At 39.0% G+C, this 20,875-nt stretch overlaps 1 protein-coding gene across 1 annotated transcript in view; it reads right to left on the bottom strand.

Annotated features, from left to right (window-relative positions):
• The window catches only part of LOC106065717 (bone morphogenetic protein 2-like), a 65,771-nt gene extending 45,444 nt beyond the window's left edge, over positions 1–20,327 (bottom strand). Inside the window, exons 1-2 of the mRNA XM_056020356.1 lie at positions 19,531–20,327; positions 16,157–16,808 (exon numbers count right to left, since the gene is read on the bottom strand). Of these exons, the coding sequence (XP_055876331.1) occupies positions 16,157–16,580 (424 nt within the window). The 5' untranslated portion in view covers positions 16,581–16,808; positions 19,531–20,327. The remainder of the gene's footprint in view (positions 1–16,156; positions 16,809–19,530) is intronic.
• Between the last annotated feature and the right edge of the window lie 548 nt (positions 20,328–20,875).

The raw sequence follows: 20,875 nt of genomic DNA, 5'->3' as shown, positions 1-20,875 counted from the left end.
TTCATGACACTGGGGCAGAGTACCAAGGTGAATCTATCCATTGTACACTTCATGACACTGGGGCAGAGTACCAAGGTGAATGTATCCATTGTACACTTCATGACACTGGGGCAGAGTACCAAGGTGAATCTATCCATTGTACACTTCATGACACTGGGGCAGAGTACCAAGGTGAATGTATCCATTGTACACTTCATGACACTTGGGGAAGAGTACCAAGGTGAATGTATCCATTGTACACTTCATGACACTGGGGCAGTGTACCAAGGTGAATGTATCCATTGTACACTTCATGACACTTGGGGAAGAGTACCAAGGTGAATGTATCCATTGTACACTTCATGACACTGGGGCAGAGTACCAAGGTGAATGTATCCATTGTACACTTCATGACACTGGGGCAGATGGACAAAGCAGTAGGTGATTGCTTGGATGTCAACTAGTTGCCAGTACATGCATTCATATTTATGTGTCAGTGAGTCATGGATGCTGACTGCATAGCTAGAGAAGAGGATCCTTGCAATGGAAGTGAGATGCTACAGAAGAATCCTAGACCGCATCACAAACCAAGAGATTAGAGACATGGCTACTGCAGCGATTGGATCCCACAATGACCTGCTAACTATCGTAAGAAAACGCAAGCTAAAAATCTATGGCTATATTACAAGATCTTCAGGGCTCGCAAAGACCTTCCTTTAGGGAACAGTACCAGGAAAAAAAGAAGAGGCAGACAGAGAAAGCGATAGGAGGACAACATAAAAGAATGGACGGGCCTGCCACTGAAAGAGCTTCTAACTAAGGCAAAAGACAGAGAGGAATGGAGAAAGACAGTCAACGAATCTTGCATGGTACCCCGACGGTCCAACAGACTAAGGCAATGATGCTAAACTTTATTCGGTCCATTTGCGACAAATGTGTCAAGTGCCCAGACAGAGCTGCAACTGGAACTGATTGACTTACAAAGCTAAACATCCATTTGCGTCAAATGTGTCAAATGCACAGACAGAGCTGCAACTGGAACTGATTGACTTACAAAGCTAAACATCCATTTGCGTCAAATGTGTCAAATGCACAGACAGAGCTGCAACTGGAACTGATTGACTTACAAAGCTAAACATCCATTTGCGTCAAATGTGTCAAATGCACAGACAGAGCTGCAACTGGAACTGATTGACTTACAAAGCTAAACATCCATTTGCGTCAAATGTGTCAAATGCCCAAACAGAGTTGCAACTGGAACTGATTGACTTATAAAGCTAAACATCCATTTGCGTCAAATGTGTCAAATGCCCAGACAGAGCTGCAACTGGAACTGGTTAACTTACAAAGCTAGACATCCCTGCTTGACAATGTAATGAAAAGATAACGACTAGAATACCAATAACATGGCTTTATTCGACAAAATTAGACTACAGTAAACAGTGAATGAAACCAGCACGTCTAGCATACCACTGATGCAGTCTATACACACACACCCTGGACATGAAACACACACAATGGCCATGACCTTCAGACACGCTGGACGCACGCAGAAAATCAACTCAGTTACACTACAATCACCCCGCCTAAAAGTTATAGGAACATAAACATGTAAATAATAGTGAAGGACAGCGATATAAGAGGCCTTAGTATCCCTACAGAATACTTACAGATTTACTCTATTGAAAAGCATTGTATAACTATAAATAAACACGTTATACACTATAAAATTATCAGTCCCTTATGCATACAAATATTAAGACCAGTTGTCTTGAATAATAATGTAATAAGTAATACAATACAAAAAGTCTAACTAGAAAAGCTATACACTATAAAATGATCAGTTCAAAGTGTGTCATATTAAGCCTACAATTACTGAGTTAGAACTTGTGATATGGAAAAATAATTAAATAAATGTTAGACCTTATAATTAGGTCTGCTTGTTCTTGGTTTTAAGTTATATCTACCAGGACCAATACTGCCGTCGCTTGGAGTTGGTGACATCGGCGGCTCTCTAACAGGAGACTCAGCCCCTGCATTTACTTCTTCTTGATGTCCATTTTCCCCTTGTTGTACATATGTGTTAGGAGCAGTCATTGGTTCTATAGTCACATGGTCAGTAGGCACCTGCATCTGTGTTATAGGGTTTGTCTCCGGCTCAAAGTCTTCATGTTCCATATGTTGATACACCTCTGATTCTCCCTCTCTTGGAACGGGGGCCAAATGTCGCAATGACACTGTTTCTTCTCTTCCATCAGGAAGTCTTACAATGGCATACTGTGGGTTGCATGTAATTAAGTCCACAGCTATTGTACCATCGTCATATTTTGATGCACGGACTCCCTTTTTTAACAACACTTTTCCTGGTTGAGCTAACCATGTCGGGAGTGATTTGCCGAAGGTGGACCTGCGATAGAACTTGAATATTCTCTCGTGAGGTGTCTCGTTTGTAGCGGTACAGAGCAGAGAACGAATAGAGTGCAGGGCTTGGTTTAATGCCTGCTCCCATTTGGAAACCGGGAGTCCTTGAGTTTTTTAAGGCCAGAGTTATAGCTTTCCATAATGACCCGTTTAGCCTTTCTACTTGAGAGTTCCCTCTTGGATTATAAGGGGTCGTCCTGCTTGTGGCCACTTTTAGATAGTGGATTTCTACTCTGTAGAAACTACACAATGCTCGCTGGCCTAATTGGTAGAATCAAGAGGCTGGCGGTGTTAACATTACGAGTTTGATTCCAATTTGAGCTAAAAAAAAATTTTTTTAATATTGTAAAATCGTGGTATTGTCTTTTTAAAAAATGTAATTTTTAAAATGTTTTTCATGTGTTTGTGTAACCAGACCTAGTGTATCATAATTATATATTAAATATCATATTCAACTTTTGATAGTGTGTGTGTGCACGTAAGTGTGGTGTTGTATGTCTATGTGTGAGTGAATCATCAGTTCAGAAAGACGACCTCATAAAGAAGGAACACATATAAGAGAGATCAACGAATGAAGGGATGGTCTGATTGCTTTATGCATGTAGTCCTATCAAATGTTAGATTACAAATGTGACAAGTTGGCAGAAGTGAGTCTGTTTTCAACTGCGCGTACATTTCGTAGTTAGTCCGTCAGCCCTCACCCACCCCCCAGTCCAATGAATTGTCTTCTCTTTGTTTTCAATGCTTCCTCTTCATTTCCCTGGTATCAGTTGCTGAACTTGGCCACTAGGAGTGGTATGCATTTAATGGGGCTTAGGAATATGGGTAGTCAGATACCACAGATATGGCACATCAGTCTAACTATATACATAGAACAAATAATTCTACCTATACTCGCGACAAATCATATATACATGACACATGACACATGATTCTAAATATATCCATAGAATACATGATTCTAAATATATCCATAGGACACATGATTCTAAATATATCCATAGGACACATGATTCTAAATATATCCATAGGACACATGATTCTAAATATATCCATAGGACACATGATTCTAAATATATCCATAGGACACATGATTCTAAATATATCCATAGACACATGATTCTAAATATATCCATAGGACACATGATTCTAAATATATCCATAGGACACATGATTCTAAATATATCCATAGGACACATGATTCTAAGAATATCCATAGGACACATGATTCTAAATATATCCATAGGACACATGATTCTAAGAATATCCATAGGACACATGATTCTAAGAATATCCATAAATCCATACGGCTTCATGATTTGAAATGTATCCCCCATGACATTTAATTCTAAGTGTTTTCCATGACATTTAGTTTTAGGTGTATTCCATGTTCACTGTTCACTGAGTGACGTATTCATTCACTGACTCATTGGTATTTCGATAAAGCCAGTTTTTAAGTTGTTTTCTTTCTTTGTTGTTTTTTTATGCCTCTTTTTTATTTTATTTTTCCTCTTTTCATGCCTTTTTCTTCCTTTTTTCCTCCTTTCATGCCTAGAGTGTTGCTCTATAACAATTACTCGTAAATTTATTTCTGTGATTATTCTAAGTAAACAATCAATAAGTATAAGCTTCAAGAAAAGTTATTATGTCAATCTCTTTTTAAAAAATAGATTTTCTTTTTACATTCAGACTTCGCATAATTATGATTTTCATGATCAAAACTCTGATGCTAAAATTTCTAGAACTATAGACCAACCTATTCTTAGATGTAGGGTTGTTTTCGTTTGCATTACAAGAGACTAAACTATTCACACAAGAGCTAGGGTCATTTTTTTACTTGGGTTTCAATTTATGTTTTTTTTTTTTGCAAGCTATATCAATACCTGTGGAAAATACGTTAAGAATGTGTGTGTTAAGTGTGTGTGTGTGTCTTGTGTGAGTGGGTGTGTTGTGTGTGAATGAAGCAGAAACTCACAACGACTAGTGTTATTTATTTACTTAACAAAGAACGGACTCGATTATTAAGGGATTGACTCGGCGGCCTCCGCGATCTTCACAGAGAGATTTGATTTCAACCTATTTAACATTGCTGAGCCAGTGCAGATAGAAACCTCACGTCTTGGATACAAACATTCCCCCGTGGCTTCCTACAGACGCTATTTCAATGTTCATAGACTCACCATTGACCGACCGTTTGCTTGCTTTGTGGGTCTAACTCCTGCCCGAACCCCCCTCTTACACTCTCAAGCGTTCCCCCACGAGTATTGCTTTACCAATTTAACCATAAGAAAAATCTTTGTAGGGAAGTTATCAAACATGGGCCCTTATAGACCACCGGTGGGGGGGGGGGAGGGGGAGGTTAATGGGGTAATGTGATCACTGGATGATTAGAGCCACTGACGTTTCTCCCCCGCAAGGATCGACTTTTGATCGCCGGAGAAGATAATTGTTTCCGCCCATGCCCCAGCTCTTGTCTTTTGACCAGGGGAATTAAATGAGCAGAGGGGCCGGACAAGTAAAGGGCACTCTTTTTTTTTGGGGGGGGGGGGGGCCAAAGGGGGATGTAAAGATTTAAGTCCAGCCCTTTTAGTAGTTCCTATAACCATTTCATATATAAATATGTGCAATATTTTGACCACATTGTATTGTTCTATTACGGTAACAACAGCTGAAGCACAATTAAAAGGAACATTACTCGCATTTAGGGGGAGGGGCGGACGAGTATCCAGAAAAAAAAGTTTCACTTCACAGACGATTGCATAATATATGGAACAATAATAACAATACAAGATACTGACCATAGACGTATATATACTATATATATATATATATATATATATATATATATATATATATATATATATATATATATATATATATATATATCATGGGCGTAGCCAGGATTTTTTTTCGGGGGGGGGGGTTTGGGGGGGAGGTGAATTTTTTTCTCCCCCCCCCCCCACCGACCCCCCCCCCCCCCAAGTGAAAAAAACAATTATATCTATTTATGTGTGTGTGCGTACAAAATCTTTATTACATTCTGACACTTCATTCTTTCGAAAGACGTTTATTGTGCCCTAGAATAGGTTCTTCCATGAATTAGTGGAAAAATTGTAGATTCCCCGCCATTACTAGCAAAGGGGTCTGGGGGAGCGCTAGGAGCTCCCCCAGCGCGGGGCGAAGCCCCGCCGCCAAGCACTATTTCTGATATTGAAAACCAACAAAATGCATATTCTGAGGTATCTACAGTGCATTTTCCTGCTATTAAAAAGTTCTATTTCAAAAACCTAATGTGTTATTCTTACTGACTAAGACCCTCCCTCGTCGTTCGGCGCATTTGCCATCAAGCTGTTTTCATAAAATTGTAGACTCCCCGCCATTGCTAGTAAGGGGGTCTGGGGGAGCGCAAGGAGCTCCCCATCGCGGGGCGAAGCCCCGCCGCCAAGCACTATTTCTGGTATTGAAAGCCAACAAAATGCATATTCTGAGGTATCTACACTGCATTTTCCTGCTATTAAAAAGTTTTATTTCAAAAACCTAATGTAATATTCTTACTGACTTAGACCCTCCCACGCCGTTCGGAGCATTTGACGTCAAGCTGTTTCCATAAAATCTGTCATTGGTAATGTCTGAAGCCTCTTCCCACCTACTATGAGGACCTCCATGAATGAGTGGCGTCAAGTTGTACTAGGATATCATTGCAACTCTTCTTATGCTTAATTCATTTTGTCGGAGAACATGTCCAGCAAACCTCATGCGTCGTTCTATCACAATCTTACTAAGGGGTCGACTCCCAGTTTGGCATAGGATTTCCTTGATTTAGACCCGATCTCTATAACTGACTCCTAAAATCTGTCTTAGCCATCTTTGTTGAGCTACATTTAGTGTTTTTCGATTTCGGTAGATGACAATTCACTGCAGTTTATTAATGGAGCCCTGTCACTGGTAAAAATGTGTAACCTCTCTTGAATAAGCTCTTGGAATTAAGTGACTGTAGTTTGCTTTAGATTTTATATCGAAAAGAGAAGCTTTAACGTCAAAATCTTCTGTTGGGGGTTTTCCACCTCAAAATGCTCTGTAGGGATATCTTAAACTCAAAACCATCTGGAGGGGTTTTAAACTTTAAAAAAAGCCATCTGTAGAAGAGGGGTTTAAACTCAAAACCCCCGATTGGCTTGGCTACGCTCAAATAATTTTAGTGTGTAATTTGCTTTTTTTTTATATTGAAGATGTATTTTTAGCACCAAACCCCTCTGAATGGGGGCTTAAACTCAAAACCCCTTTCGGCAACGTTCATAGCATTTTGAGTGCGTAATTTGCTTTTTTTCTTACACTAAAGATGTATTTAAATTTATCCTCAAACCCCACTGGAGGAGAGTTTAAACTCAAAACCCCTTTGACTACACTCATAACATTTTTAGTGTATAATTTGCTTTGTTTTTATTATTAAAGAGATATTTTTTACCTTCAAACCCCGCTGAAGTGGGGTTTAAACTCAAAACTGAGTCAAAACAATTTAGCTACGCTCATAACATTTTGAGTGAGTAATTAGCTGCTTTTTTTTTAGATTAAAGAGGGGGTTTATCGTAAATTTTAGACGGGGTTTTGAAATCAAAATCTTCCTTAACTGTGCTCTTGGAATTAGGGGATTTTCGTTTGCATTTTTTTTTTGTTTTGTTTTATAGAAGAGGGAGAGTTAACTGCAAAAACCCCAGGTAGGGGGTTTAAAACTCAAAACCCCTGGTAGGGGGTTTTAAACTCAAAACCCCTAGTAGGTTTTTTTTTAACTCGAACCCCTCTGGTAGGGGTTTTAAACTCAAAACCCCCTGGTAGGGGGTTTTAAACTCAAAACCCCTTTGGTTGTGCTGGGGCAAGTGATGGTTTAGTATTAAAATCTCACCTAAAATAAACAAAATCAAAGCAAAAAATCAGTCACTAAATTCCGACTCCCCCCCCCTTTGGGGGGGATTTCATTTCGGGGGGGGGTTTGAACCCCAAAAACCCCTTCCTGGCTACGCCCATGATATATATATATATATATAAGTCTATGATACTGACATTTTACAAATAGAATTATAAGAACAACAGGAACGACAATCCAATTGGAGCATGCCTTTCCACACAGAAATTATAAAGAGTAATAGGCCTAATAGAAGAAAAAAGCTAAAACAAATAATAGCATTTACAAAATACTCCACACAAACCAGTTTCACAGTCTAAAAGAGATTCATAATGCATAAGTATCATAATAAATTAAAAGGTATGACGGAATCGCTATATCAATGACATAATACAGAAATCAAAGAAAACATTAGTAGTGCGGTTTATCAATTGTATGTTTGTTCTATAGACCAAACATGAACACATATCTAGATGATATCAAATATTTTTTTTTAACTTGTTTGCTTTACCATATATGTATAGGGACTTCACAGACATTTGATAGTGACTATCGCCTTTATTGAAAAAAAAATTTTGGGGAGTGGTCATACATGGTGACACCACCCTTAGCGACGCCTCTGGATAATGTGGATGGATAACAGCTACAGACACAACGACTGGTCAATGAATACAGTAGATGAATGCAGCAGTGCATCCTTGAAGTATGTTTATCTCTTCGAGGTCGTCCAACACACAAACCTCAAGGGTAAATACAATTAATTAATAAAGGGAGAAAATGTTTTGTTTATGCATCGTTTCGTGAGTTACCTCCCTTTTCCGTTCCCCACCCCCACCCCTTTTTTTTTTTATAGAAAATCAAAAGTATTACAAACCTCTGGATGCAAGGGCTAGGTAGGCAATATTCACCACCGCGTGATTCAGTCTTTTAAGAGTTAGACTACGCTCGAACTGCAGGGGTGTCTCCTTAACAATGAAAGGGTGGAGTACTGGGAGCCAGCAGCAATGACAAAGGGAGGGGTGGATCATCATCTGCACTTGTCCTCATCTGCAGTGTTAAGGGTTCAACAGGTAAGGAAGGTGTCATGGGGAACTGGAACCTTAACACCTGCACATGTACAGACAAAAAAAAAGAGGGGAGGTGGGGGGCGCTACCTACCAAGGGCGCTATACTCGCGAAAGTGCTCTTCTGCACGAGAAACAGGAGAAAGGATGATAATCCTAAAGAGGTTAAACGTTGCTTGTAATCTCCCGTGATTAAGTTCCACCAACGAGTCATCGCTTTCCACTCTCCATTTCTTGGTTCCACCCTGTTTCAGTTTCAATGGTGTGTATGTGTGTGCGTATGTTGTGTATGTGAAAGAGCAGAAGACAGAGAGAGAGAGAGAGAGAGAGAGAGGGGGGGGGAAGAATAAATGAAAGAAGCCCAATGCGATCTCTCAAGATAAGTGTTACATGATATTAGTGATGTCACAAGACCTTTATGAGACCGCATGACATTAAGGTTGTGATGTCAGAAGGCTTTTATGGGACCACATGACATTAAGGTAGTGATGTCACAAGACTTTTATGGGACCGCATGACATTAAGGTTGTGATGTAACAAGACTTTTATGGGACCACATGACATTAGGGTAGTGATGTCACAAGACTTTTAAGGGACCACATGACAGTGAGGTGGTGATGTCACAAGGCTTTTATGGGACCACATGACATTAAGGTTGTGATGTCACAAGACTTTTATGGGACCACATGACAGTGAGGTAGTGATGTCACAAGGCTTTTATGGGACCACGTGACATTAAGGTAGTGATGTCACAAGACTTTTATGGGACCACATGACAGTGAGGTAGTGATGTCACAAGGCTTTTATGGGACCAAATGACATTAAGGTTGTGATGTCACAAGACTTTTATGGGACCGCATGACATTAAGGTTGTGATGTCACAAGACTTTTATGGGACCACATGACAGTGAGGTAGTGATGTCACAAGGCTTTTATGGGACCACATGACATTAAGGTTGTGATGTCACAAGACTTTTATGGGACCACATGACATTAAGGTAGTGATGTCACAAGGCTTTAATGGGACCACATGACATTAAGGTTGTGATGTCACAAGACTTTTATGGGACCACATGACAGTGAGGTAGTGATGTCACAAGGCTTTTATGGGACCACGTGACATTAAGGTAGTGATGTCACAAGACTTTTATGGGACCACATGACAGTGAGGTAGTGATGTCACAAGGCTTTTATGGGACCAAATGACATTAAGGTTGTGATGTCACAAGACTTTTATGGGACCGCATGACATTAAGGTTGTGATGTCACAAGACTTTTATGGGACCACATGACAGTGAGGTAGTGATGTCACAAGGCTTTTATGGGACCACATGACATTAAGGTTGTGATGTCACAAGACTTTTATGGGACCACATGACATTAAGGTAGTGATGTCACAAGGCTTTAATGGGACCACATGACATTAAGGTAGTGATGTCACAAGACTTTTATGGGACCACATGACATTAAGGTAGTGATGTCACAAGACTTTTATGGGACCACATGACATTAAGGTTGTGATGTCACAAGACTTTTATGGGACCACATGACATTAAGGTAGTGATGTCACAAGGCTTTTATGGGACCGCATGACATTAAGGTAGTGATCTCACAAGGCTTTTATGGGACCACATGACATTAAGGTAGTGATCTCACAAGGCTTTTATGGGACCACATGACAGTGAGGTAGTGATCTCACAAGGCTTTTATGGGACCGCAATACATTAAGGTAGTGATCTCACAAGGCTTTTATGGGATAACATGACATTAAGGTAGTGATCTCACAAGGCTTTTATGGGACCACATGACATTAAGGTTGTGATGTCACAAGGCTTTTATGGGACCACATGACATTAAGGTAGTGATGTCACAAGGCTTTTATGGGACCACATGACATGAAGGTAATGATGTCACAGAACTTTTGTTTCCAACATAATAGTGTTACATGACATTAGTGATGTCACAAGATTTTATGGGACCGCATGACATTAAGGTAGTGATGTCACAATGCTTTTATGGGACATTAAATGAAGAGCTTTGAGTAAAACTGTTTCTCTCAGAGAAGAGCTCAGTGTTAAGCTGCTTCACTGAGAGAGTTGATTTTGTAGAGAGCTGAGTATGACACACTGAGACATAAGAGCTACGTTTGTAGAGAGCTGAGAATGAAGATCTACCTCTGAGACAAGAGCTAAGTCAGTAGAGAGTTGAGAATGAAGATCTACCACTGAGATATAAGAGCTAAGTCAGTAAAGGGCTATGCCATGACGGGCAAAAAAAAAATAATAATAATGACAGTTATAAAAAGAAGAAAATCCTTGCTCATCCCCCCAGGTAACCCTGGATGGATTTGTAGGCATTTTAGCTCTACGTGAGATGGGTGTATCTAATGGGAGGGTTCAATATAGATTTGACCCGCTCTTTCCCATTTGTTAAAAGGGAAGAATCCTGAAGGAATTAATATTTTAGAGGTTCTTTTTTTTTTCTTTGTTGCAAACAGGAGTAGGGCGCTCAGAGATAAAGCCATTGTTGCAACGTGATATTCGAAGCATTCATATCAGAGTGCGCCCCACCGGGAAGAATTACTCATCCAAGGAGCATTTGTTTTGCAAGTTTATACAGGTCTGATGTTGCCAGAGTGCAGTGTTTTGTTAGATAATATTTGGATAATGCAACTAACGAATATTTTTTTAAATCCTTAAATTTCAGGTAAAAACATAGCAAATATTTGTTGAACTATCGGAATTTACTTGCCATTAAATGTGAAAAAAAGTTACAGACTTTTGTTTCAACTTTTTGAGTTCAAGAACTTTTATGCTGTGGCATAGTTTTTCAATAAAAACTATAGTAATGAACACTTAAATATACAAGAGTATGGGAAATGGTAAATTTTGTACTACGAAATATATTATGTCAAGAATGTTGAATGAAAAAATCCTAGCTAAGAAATATTAACGTCTAATCTGGGTGTTACAACGGGATTCAAAAGGCAGGTTTTTAATAATACTTAATAGAAATGAAGATTTTGTATAGACTCCACCATCCCTTGGCCACAGCCCCCAATGCAACGCTTTTCTCATTTCTTAATGAACAAGCTTCTTATAGACTTAAAATTGAAATGCACATTATGCACGTCGTAACGTTAAAATCGTCGTTTGCCTTTGAGATGTGTGAATAGTTATATTTACAACAAGGTTACAAAGACAGTTGTGTGGAAACACAAACTGAAAATCGGCCCCCTAAGTGGTCCTCCCAGGCAGGCTTCAATATTTTCAGAAAGAACATCCGAATGAAATTATATCAAAGACAAATGAGAGATAAGAATGAAGAAAGAAGGTTAACAGATCTTGTGTAGTGACCCAACGGTGCATCAGATCAAAGGATAGGTGTAAGTGAATGCAAAGTTAGATGTGAACCTGGCCTAACTAGTTCCTCTTTCAGACCTTGTGGTCTATAGGGCAGATGATGTAAAGTTCATCTGTTTTTGTGGCCTACGGTTAACGAGGGTGTCCTGTAGCAAGCACAACGACCAACCGCCTTTACTTTTCCCCAACTAATGTCAGGTACCCATTAGAACTGGGTAGACTCAGAGGCGCCCAAGGATTCCGAAGTTGAATATCCCAGTCTTCACCAGGATTCGAACCCGGGACCCTCGGTTCTGAAGACAAGCGCTTTACCACTCAGCTACCGCGCCTCTCCAGGCCTAATTGAAGTCTTATAAATAATTTAATTGTTTTGAAAAGGCTCAATCTCTTATTCGAATCCTCAAAAAAAAAAAAAAAAAAAAAAAAAAAAAATTCCGCAAATAAATAAATGTTCAAGAAAATAAAGTTTATAAGATTACTATTCATTTTAAGTTAGGTGTAACTTATAATGCATACTAATTAGCTTTTTCTCTTTAAAAAACTGCTTGCATAACTGATTTTAAAATTAGATTTTTCGCTTTCAGGAAAAAAAAAAGAAGCCGTTGCATCAGAACTTTGAATGGTCTAAAATATTGTGATGTCGGATTTTCAATATCTTTTCTAGTTTACGAGATCTAAACGGGACGGACGGAAAGACGGTCAGACGGACAGACGGACAGACATTTCACACAAAACTAATAGCATCTTTTCCCCTTTCGGGGACCGCTAAAAAAGACGTGAAAATAGGTAATTTTATTAAATTAGATATTTGTATTAGACTTCTGCTGCTCGGCGCCCGATGCCCTGTATCAACGCTCGCTGCTGATGACCAATGCTACCTAATTCATGACTACAACTCTAACGGAAAGCATACTGAATTGGTGATATAGTTGTTACAGGTTTTCATTTTCTGTAACCTACTTTTTTTTTCTTTTCCTGTAAGATTTCTAAGGTTCACACAAAAGCATTATTATAAACTAGACTTCATATCATTATCAAAATAATTATTTCACGATTTTGAAAGATCTAGAACAAAAAAAAATGTATAATAATGATGCATTAACCATAGGCAGTGTGAATTAGGCAACACTAAGTAGAGATTTGACCATATAGACTATAGACTTAGTGAGCAACATAAAGGAGACCTAGTGACAACATATGCAACATAAACTAGAGATGCGACCATGTGAGAGATCGACCATATTGGTGTATATGAAACTATACATTTTACACTAGCCGAAATACATTTGACTAGAGACAAAGTGAACTAGTGACGAATACGCCATGACTCTTAATATATATCACAGTAGCACCTTTGGATCTATAAGGAACAATCAAATAATTTGAGTTTTTTTTTAATTTTTGTTTTATTTGGTAATATTTTGCTTAATTGTATTAAATAAGACTTGGTGTATATAATGGAGACCACAGGCTGTGACGTAGCAGGTCAGTGTTGAGGCCTTCTCTAACGTATGGTCTCCAAAAGATCGACTTGTAGGTAAAGAGCCTGCTTCCTACACCAGAGGATGGATTCAGAAATAGACTTGTAGGTAAAGAGCCTGCTTCCTACACCAGAGGATGGATTCAGAAATAGACTTGTAGGTAAAGAGCCTGCTTCCTACACCAGAGGATGGATTCAGAAATAGACTTGTAGGTAAAGAGCCTGCTTCCTACACCAGAGGATGGATTCAGAAATAGACTTGTAGGTAAAGAACCTGCTTCCTACACCAGAGGATGGATTCAGCAATAGAATTACAACATAGAATTGTTCACCCTGGTGGAAGTAATTCTTTATATATAAAACTAAAATCAGACCCCCCCCCCCTTTTCGTAAGAGATATGCTATTCGCGGACGATGCAGCGGTAGTGGCACACTCACAAGAGGAGCTTCAGTCACTAATGTCCCGCTTCTCTCAGGCCTGTAAAGAGTATGGGTAACCATTAGCACGAAGAAAACAAATGCTATGGGACCACCTGCTTCAGCACCACCCTCCATCCTCATAGACGATAACAAGCTGGAGGCCGTATATGAATTCTGCTATCTTGGATCTACAATTCACGATGACCAGTCTCTAGAAGAGGAGATAATAAAAACGCTTAGGGATGGCTTCATAGACTTTCGCCAGACTCAGACCAAGAGTTTGGGAAAACCAGAGACTACAGCGACCAAAATGGAGGTCTATAAGGCATGCGTTCTGAGTACGCTACTGTACGGCTGTAAGTCTTGGATTACCTGCGCAAAGCATGAGAGAAAACTAAACCCATTCACTTGCGCTGCCTCCAAAGGTTCTTGAAAATCAAATGGCAAGAGAGAGTGTGCGAACGGGTCTTCCCAGCATCGTTACAGTCCTCAGACACGCCGCTGGCGCTGGCTCGGACATGTTCGCCGGATAGAGGACAATAGCATCCCGAAAGTCATTCTTTAAGGGCAACTCGCGTCTGGCTCAAGAAAAACTAGTCGCCCCCACTTCCGTTATGTGGATGTAATAAAACGGGACTTAAAAACAGTGAACATTGATACTGACCGTTGGGAAGACATAGCCCTAGACCGCACTAGATGGAGAGAAATGGTGACCAAGAAAGCTATGGAAAATACATGGCCGCAGCTATGGGAGAAAAGCGTGTCATACTAAAAATGGCCGGCTTCTTTCTATATATATATTATATATATATGTAGACGAGAGTGTCTCTCCATAATAGGGCTCCACAATAACATGAAAAATTGTTTGAGATGAACTATAGTCGTTCTTCGACTGAAGGAGGCCAACAATATATAAGAAATGTCCGCAAACACTCGCATAACAAACACACAAACTAGACAAGACACAAATAAACTAGACAAGACACACACAAACTAGACAAGACACACACAAACTAGACAAGACACACACAAACTAGACAAGACACACACAAACTAGATAAAACACACACAAACTAGACAAGACACACACAAACTAGACAAGACACACACAAACTAGACAAGACACACACAAACTAGACAAGACACACACAAACTAGATAAAACACACACAAACTAGACAAGACGCGTCAAAAACTGGCTAGCGGTGCCCAACGTTTCACCCACCCACACAGATGACCCTACAGATGAGTGTGGGGCAAAGGTTAAACTACGCGACAGTAGATGGAACACGGACAATAACTACTCACTAAACTATTGGACATCAGCGCGATTTGGATTGGTGGGCTTGAACTTTTTAAATCGAGCTGTGTCTAACGTGTTTCAGTTCTAATGATTATAGGCCTTACTTAGCAGTAGGAAAAGATGAGTTAGAAGTTAGAAGTACAAGTTTTTTTTTTAAATGTAATATGACCTGGCTGCGGCGGACGTGGTCGAGTACAGAACGGAGGCTACTTAGAGAGATTAACGTTTAGAAGCTCTGCGAAACATAATATTACAAATTTGATTGCTGGCTAGACCTTAGACTCCAACAATCCAAAGATAGATTCAGAATGATGTAACGGTAAACATGTTTCAACTATTTCTCTTGTTAACTATCTCCCTTTGTTGAAAACAGCGAGATTGTGTCCTATAAATAAATCAAACGTTATTTAGACATTAGGCAGCGTTGATGTATTGCCAAAGTTAGGTTTTTGATAGACTGTTGACAGAATGTGATTGTAACAGATGTTAAAAGTGCATGTTAATTGCCCCTTTAAAAATCTTTTCATTCTATCAGACAGCTTATGTAAAGCCCATCTGTTTCTGCAGCCAACGATGAAGGAGGGTCTCATGAAGCCAACCCCCTCCCCCCAACAAATATTTGTCATAGTCATGTACTCATTCTCGCTGGGCGGACTGACTCCTGGGAATGATGGGATTGGATAATGCTGGAATTATTCTTTGACCTTTTTACATAGAACAGTAAATATGTAGGTGATGAAGTTCATCAAAATTGGAAAAAAGTCCATTTCTGCTTATAGAATTTTCGGTATGAAAACTCTGTATGGAGGTGTAGACACACTTATTTCAGGGTCCAAAAATCAATCTGTTTACTTCATAAACTGTGTGTCTCATGAAAACCACTAGTAATGAATTTGGATTTCAATTTGTATAGTGCTTGATATTTAGTGCGTCTTCAATCTTTTCATGAGTTCTACTTGAAGGATGAAAATATTTTATTTCATACGGAGGCGCTCTGTTATTTTTTCGCCTAAACAAGAATTCTCTCTAGCATACGATTAGATATAGAAATTGAGTCATCAAATACAACAGCTGAAAATACTTAGGCCTAAACGTATTCACCAGCCTAATCGATTGTAACTATTAGTAATAGATTAGTTCTTCTGTTCTGACTTTCTGTCATAAATCATTAAATTATTTAACTCAAATCAAATTATTTAACTTAGACAATTTGCAAGAAGTGACTTACCCTTGTCTGGGAAACTTCTAATCACATTGGAGTTATAAGGCCCACTGGCCCGAGTGAGGCCCCCCGAGTCCACTAGCGTCGCGTACAACTCCGACATGTACTGGGGAGGAACCAGATTGGTCACGGACTTAGGAATGCGGGAAAATCCGAACACTTTCATAAGCCGTGACATGGCGTCCGGCCTGGTGGATGCTTCATCCCCATCTGAAGTTGACGCCGATGAGTGGTGAACAGACGAAAACGACGACGATAAAGATGATGACGGGTGCTGGTGGTGAGGCAGGATTGGCAGTGACCGCCCCATAGCTGAGTAGACCATTGCCGGTTGGAAGGCTAACAGAGCAAACAGGCCGAGAAGGAAAGTCTTCCGCGCTGTGTTGAAATACACGAGCGTCTTCGAGCCTGTTCTCAAGCGTTTTCTCATGATTAAATCGTCAATATGTCACCAGCGACATTCGCCATGACCAATAAAACAAGGATAACCCAATCTAATAAACCGATCCACCTTCATTTGTTGTAATTGACTGGCCCATTAGGATTCAACGTTCAGAGCGCTTTCTAGCCAACCGAAGAGGCTCTCCATCCAGTCTACAAATGATCTCGTTTGGACAGGCTTCAAATCCTCCAGTCTCATAGTGTCTCATCAATTGTCCTAAAAGAAATGGATACAGAAGAAAAAAAAAAGGATTAGCGATAAATCTCATTTCTGAAATTTATATTCAGCTTTTTCATTGCCTCGTAGAGGATCAAATAAATACAGTCACAATTACAACGCCTGGGAATGGACTACTACAGAATGATCAGATTTTGCTTCACAACGTTCTAGGAATCAACCGTTTATTTTTTTTTTCCATTTTTTTTTTTTTTGGACTTGTGATATGAATACTTTTGATTGTATTTTTTGTTCACAGCCGTCTCAGACTTCTGTGCCTCTATGGACTGCATTTAAAGAGTGGCATTGGCCTGTGCGAGCCAATTATCACTTTGAAAATACTTTGCGCAGGCTGGTGGTAATACAGTACTCTTATTATTATTTTATTTTACTTTGAGGACTTAGTATATGAATATGTTTTGTGGTAATGTAAAATAATGAATATTCCTTCTCAATATCTCATGTAACTACAGAAGCCTATTCTGATAAACCTCCATGGTCAAATGTTAGGCCTTTGTAATCACGCAGAGTTATAAATATATCAATTATTAATCCTAGACATCTTAGTCCAAATCACTTTAGTGACATTAGTGCAACAAAATTAACCAATGGCATTCATAATGATGTTAAACGATAGTTTATTAATGCCAGTATTGCTAATGTTCCATCTACTACCATGTTTCCCACATTCATCTGTTGGTAGTAGGCCATTGGGATATACTTGGGAGATACTTCTGTTAAGCTACGTTAAGGAGTTGTCCAGTCACTCCAGTGTTACCGCTGCTCACTTAAAATTAGGCTGACTTCTGATGTAGCTCCAGCAATATTCCATGTAGGAGCTATCCAGGATCAATGGGCTCCCATACAGGTTTCTGTGTGATGTGTGTGACCTTCAGTGGTCGGCGATGGTCTAACATATAAGCTAAATATTACAAGCAAAATGATAAGTTTCCTGCAGAAATCAATTATCAAATACACAACTGTGGTTATGTTTACAACTCACTCTGTCTGTCTGTCTGTTTACCAAAAGTTTATTAACTATTGGTAATTAATTATTTTGTTTGATATCAAACAAGGGAAAGAAATTGTACTTGACTGATGAGTTGAATTAGCCCCCTTTATACTATGATTTAAAGTTTGAAAAAGAAAATAGATAACTATAAAACCTTTTATTTTTCATAAGCACTTCTCTGGTACAGTGGTTAGTGAGGAGACTAGAGCCCTCAAGTTTGAATTTAGATAGTCCGCTTTTAAAAAAAAATCCATTTAAAAAGCGATCACGGTAATATTCATTCGGAAATCCCTTTCATTTCCCCCCACACACACACACACACCAATCCTTTTCCCAGCTGGTCTAGGCAAGTGATAGGATCATAGCGTATTGAGAAAGCAAAAGGCATGACATTAGAGCTAAACAAATCAATTGGTAAAAAATATTTCGAATTGCACAGATTTATTAATGTTATTCTAAATGTATTCGAAATTTAATTTCATGACACCCAAACTAATCGATACAACTACGCTTAATTAGGCTTTTTTTTTTTTTTTATTTTACTAAAGTATTTTTTAAGTTGGCTACATTTGCCATAACACACACTCAGGGTTGATCTCACATTGAGGGTTGATCTCACAGTCCATATTAGTCTAGACTCTAAATACGTTTTACTCTAAAACACTTAGGCCTAAGTCCGAAAACACCCTTGTACAAATCAATATTAGGATGATGTCACAGAATAGTTTATTAATAGCATTATTAATTCTAATTTCATCTATTGTCACGTATTAAGACTTGCCATACTTATCTTTACAGCAGTGGTCAACATAACACACCTTATGTTTCAAATTGTCAACATGACACACAATAGGTTCCAAATGGTCAACATGACACACTTTATGTTCCAAGTGGTCAGCATGACACACCTTATGTTCCAAATGGTCAACATGACACTCCTTATGTTCCAAATGGTCAACATGACACACATTATGTTCCAAATGGTCAACATGACACACCTTATGTTCCAAATGGTCAACATGACACACCTTATGTTCCAAATGGTCAACATGACACACCTTATGTTCCAAATGGTCAACATGACACACCTTATGCTCCGAATGAATTATGTTCGTCAACCGTGAGTGTGGGTGGGACCTTTTGCTTGCAACGGGTGACTACATGCTGAGATGAGATGACAATCCTCCATACAAGGCTGTCCAGTATTCATTATTTTTGCTCACTTCTTTATAAACAAAACAAATAAAGTAAGTCATCAATTCCCCCACGCAGGTTGTACTTTTCTATCAGGCCTATTGTGTCATCTTTTGTCATGATTAGCTTGGAAAAATGCCACCTCAGGTTCTCTGCACGGAACACAAAAAAGGTGAAAATGCTATTCACTGAAGACTCCTACATTTCCTACTCAATACAGACCTGGAAACGTACATTCTCGTGCTCTTTTTGTTTTAAACAGTAAGGCCTACACAAAATCTTAAGAGTGCTCGAAACTGCACTCGTTTGAAAAGTTAATGTCATTGGTCAAACCATGGTCATTTGTTTTTAGGATACTTAACAAAATAGAATACACAAAACTACAAAACGTAACGTTTGGAAGATTAAGTATGACTCTGTAATCTGTTTAACTGGAAGAAATGATCGGTGTGGACCAACACATCATTATCTATTTAAAATTGATGCATTAAAATTTGCAGTTTCCTATCTACTTACAATGAAAATGTTTGAAATCCATAAAAAAATATATCCAAATGTGACTTTCACAATTCTCTGCCTTCACTCTTATGTTCTCAATGACGACACATATAGATCTAGATTCACCGAAATTTCCTTCTCTTGAGAATGAACGGGGAAAAAAATGTATAGAAATAATCACGGGAGCTCACTCAGGTAACCTGCAATTTTTTTAGTTGGTGTTTCGTTCGAATTATGGTTCCTGTAAGTCTGAAAGGTGCTGTCTTTTCCCCTACAGCTTGACAGTCAATAAGAATCAAATTTCCCAATTGTCTGTGTCTTGAAATATTGTTTTCTTAAATTAAATTCTTAAGCTGATAAAACAGTAATCCAATATTAGGCCTAGAGATGAAATGTATTGTTAGACGATTTCTACAGTCTCTTATTGTTAGCATTAATGTATTCTATTTTAAACTAAAGCTTTTTTCAGAACAGACAAAAATCAAATGTATTAGTATTATGTATACACAGTCACTGTAGTCCTATTCCGCGAAGTACTTCTGAAGTAACCTCCCTTGAACACTGCACAAATGGAGTGAAAATTTAAAAATCTAATCGCTAATCTAAATAAATGTCCTAGTCTAGATCAAACAGATACTCAATAGCATGCGTGTCTGAATCTCAATCCAAAAATTATGTCATATAAATCTGCATGAATTGTCCGCTAAACGTCGTGCCGTGGTCAACGGAATGGAGTGACTGGCAGATTGGAAGGCCACACCGTTGGTGACATCCGTAAAGGCGGAGCTCTAACTTGTTCGACACGCCCACTTATCCACGTGGGACCTTTGTTGTAAGCGAGGGAGGATAAGTCTGTGTTCAGTCTAGAAATGTGTACAATGAGTAACAATGCCTTCACTGTGCTTGATCTATGTACACCATTGTACAGCTAACTTTATGGGGACATGAACGAAGCATAGAATCTATATAGGCACTGCTCCAATGATTGGCCATTTCGTCTCTCTCTCTCTCTCTCTATATATATATATATATAAAGGTAAATTTTCATGTAGTCGAAGTAGGTTGCCCTTTCCCCACACCTTTATAGACTCCATGCACCGCCTATGAATTGATTCGTTCCTTTCAAAAATGTTTTTTTCCCCCAAGCTGTGTGTTTGGAAATGCGACGTGTGGAAAGAAAACGAATAGGCTGGTACTAAATGAAAGGAATAGTCCCCCATGACAAAAGTGTTCAGTCTTATTGATACTTCTATTGAAAGACCCAACAGCGAGGGAGGCTAGTTCCCTATCACTGAGATTCTTCTGTGTGTAATAATTTATTTGTTTCAAATAGTTCCAACTGTGATAAAATATTTATTTGAAA

This window comes from Biomphalaria glabrata, chromosome 2, assembly GCF_947242115.1.
Source record: "Biomphalaria glabrata chromosome 2, xgBioGlab47.1, whole genome shotgun sequence".
Taxonomy (NCBI): domain Eukaryota; kingdom Metazoa; phylum Mollusca; class Gastropoda; family Planorbidae; genus Biomphalaria; species Biomphalaria glabrata.
The sequence above is the reverse complement of the archived record's forward strand: the minus strand, read 5'-3'. Positions and strand labels throughout refer to the sequence as shown.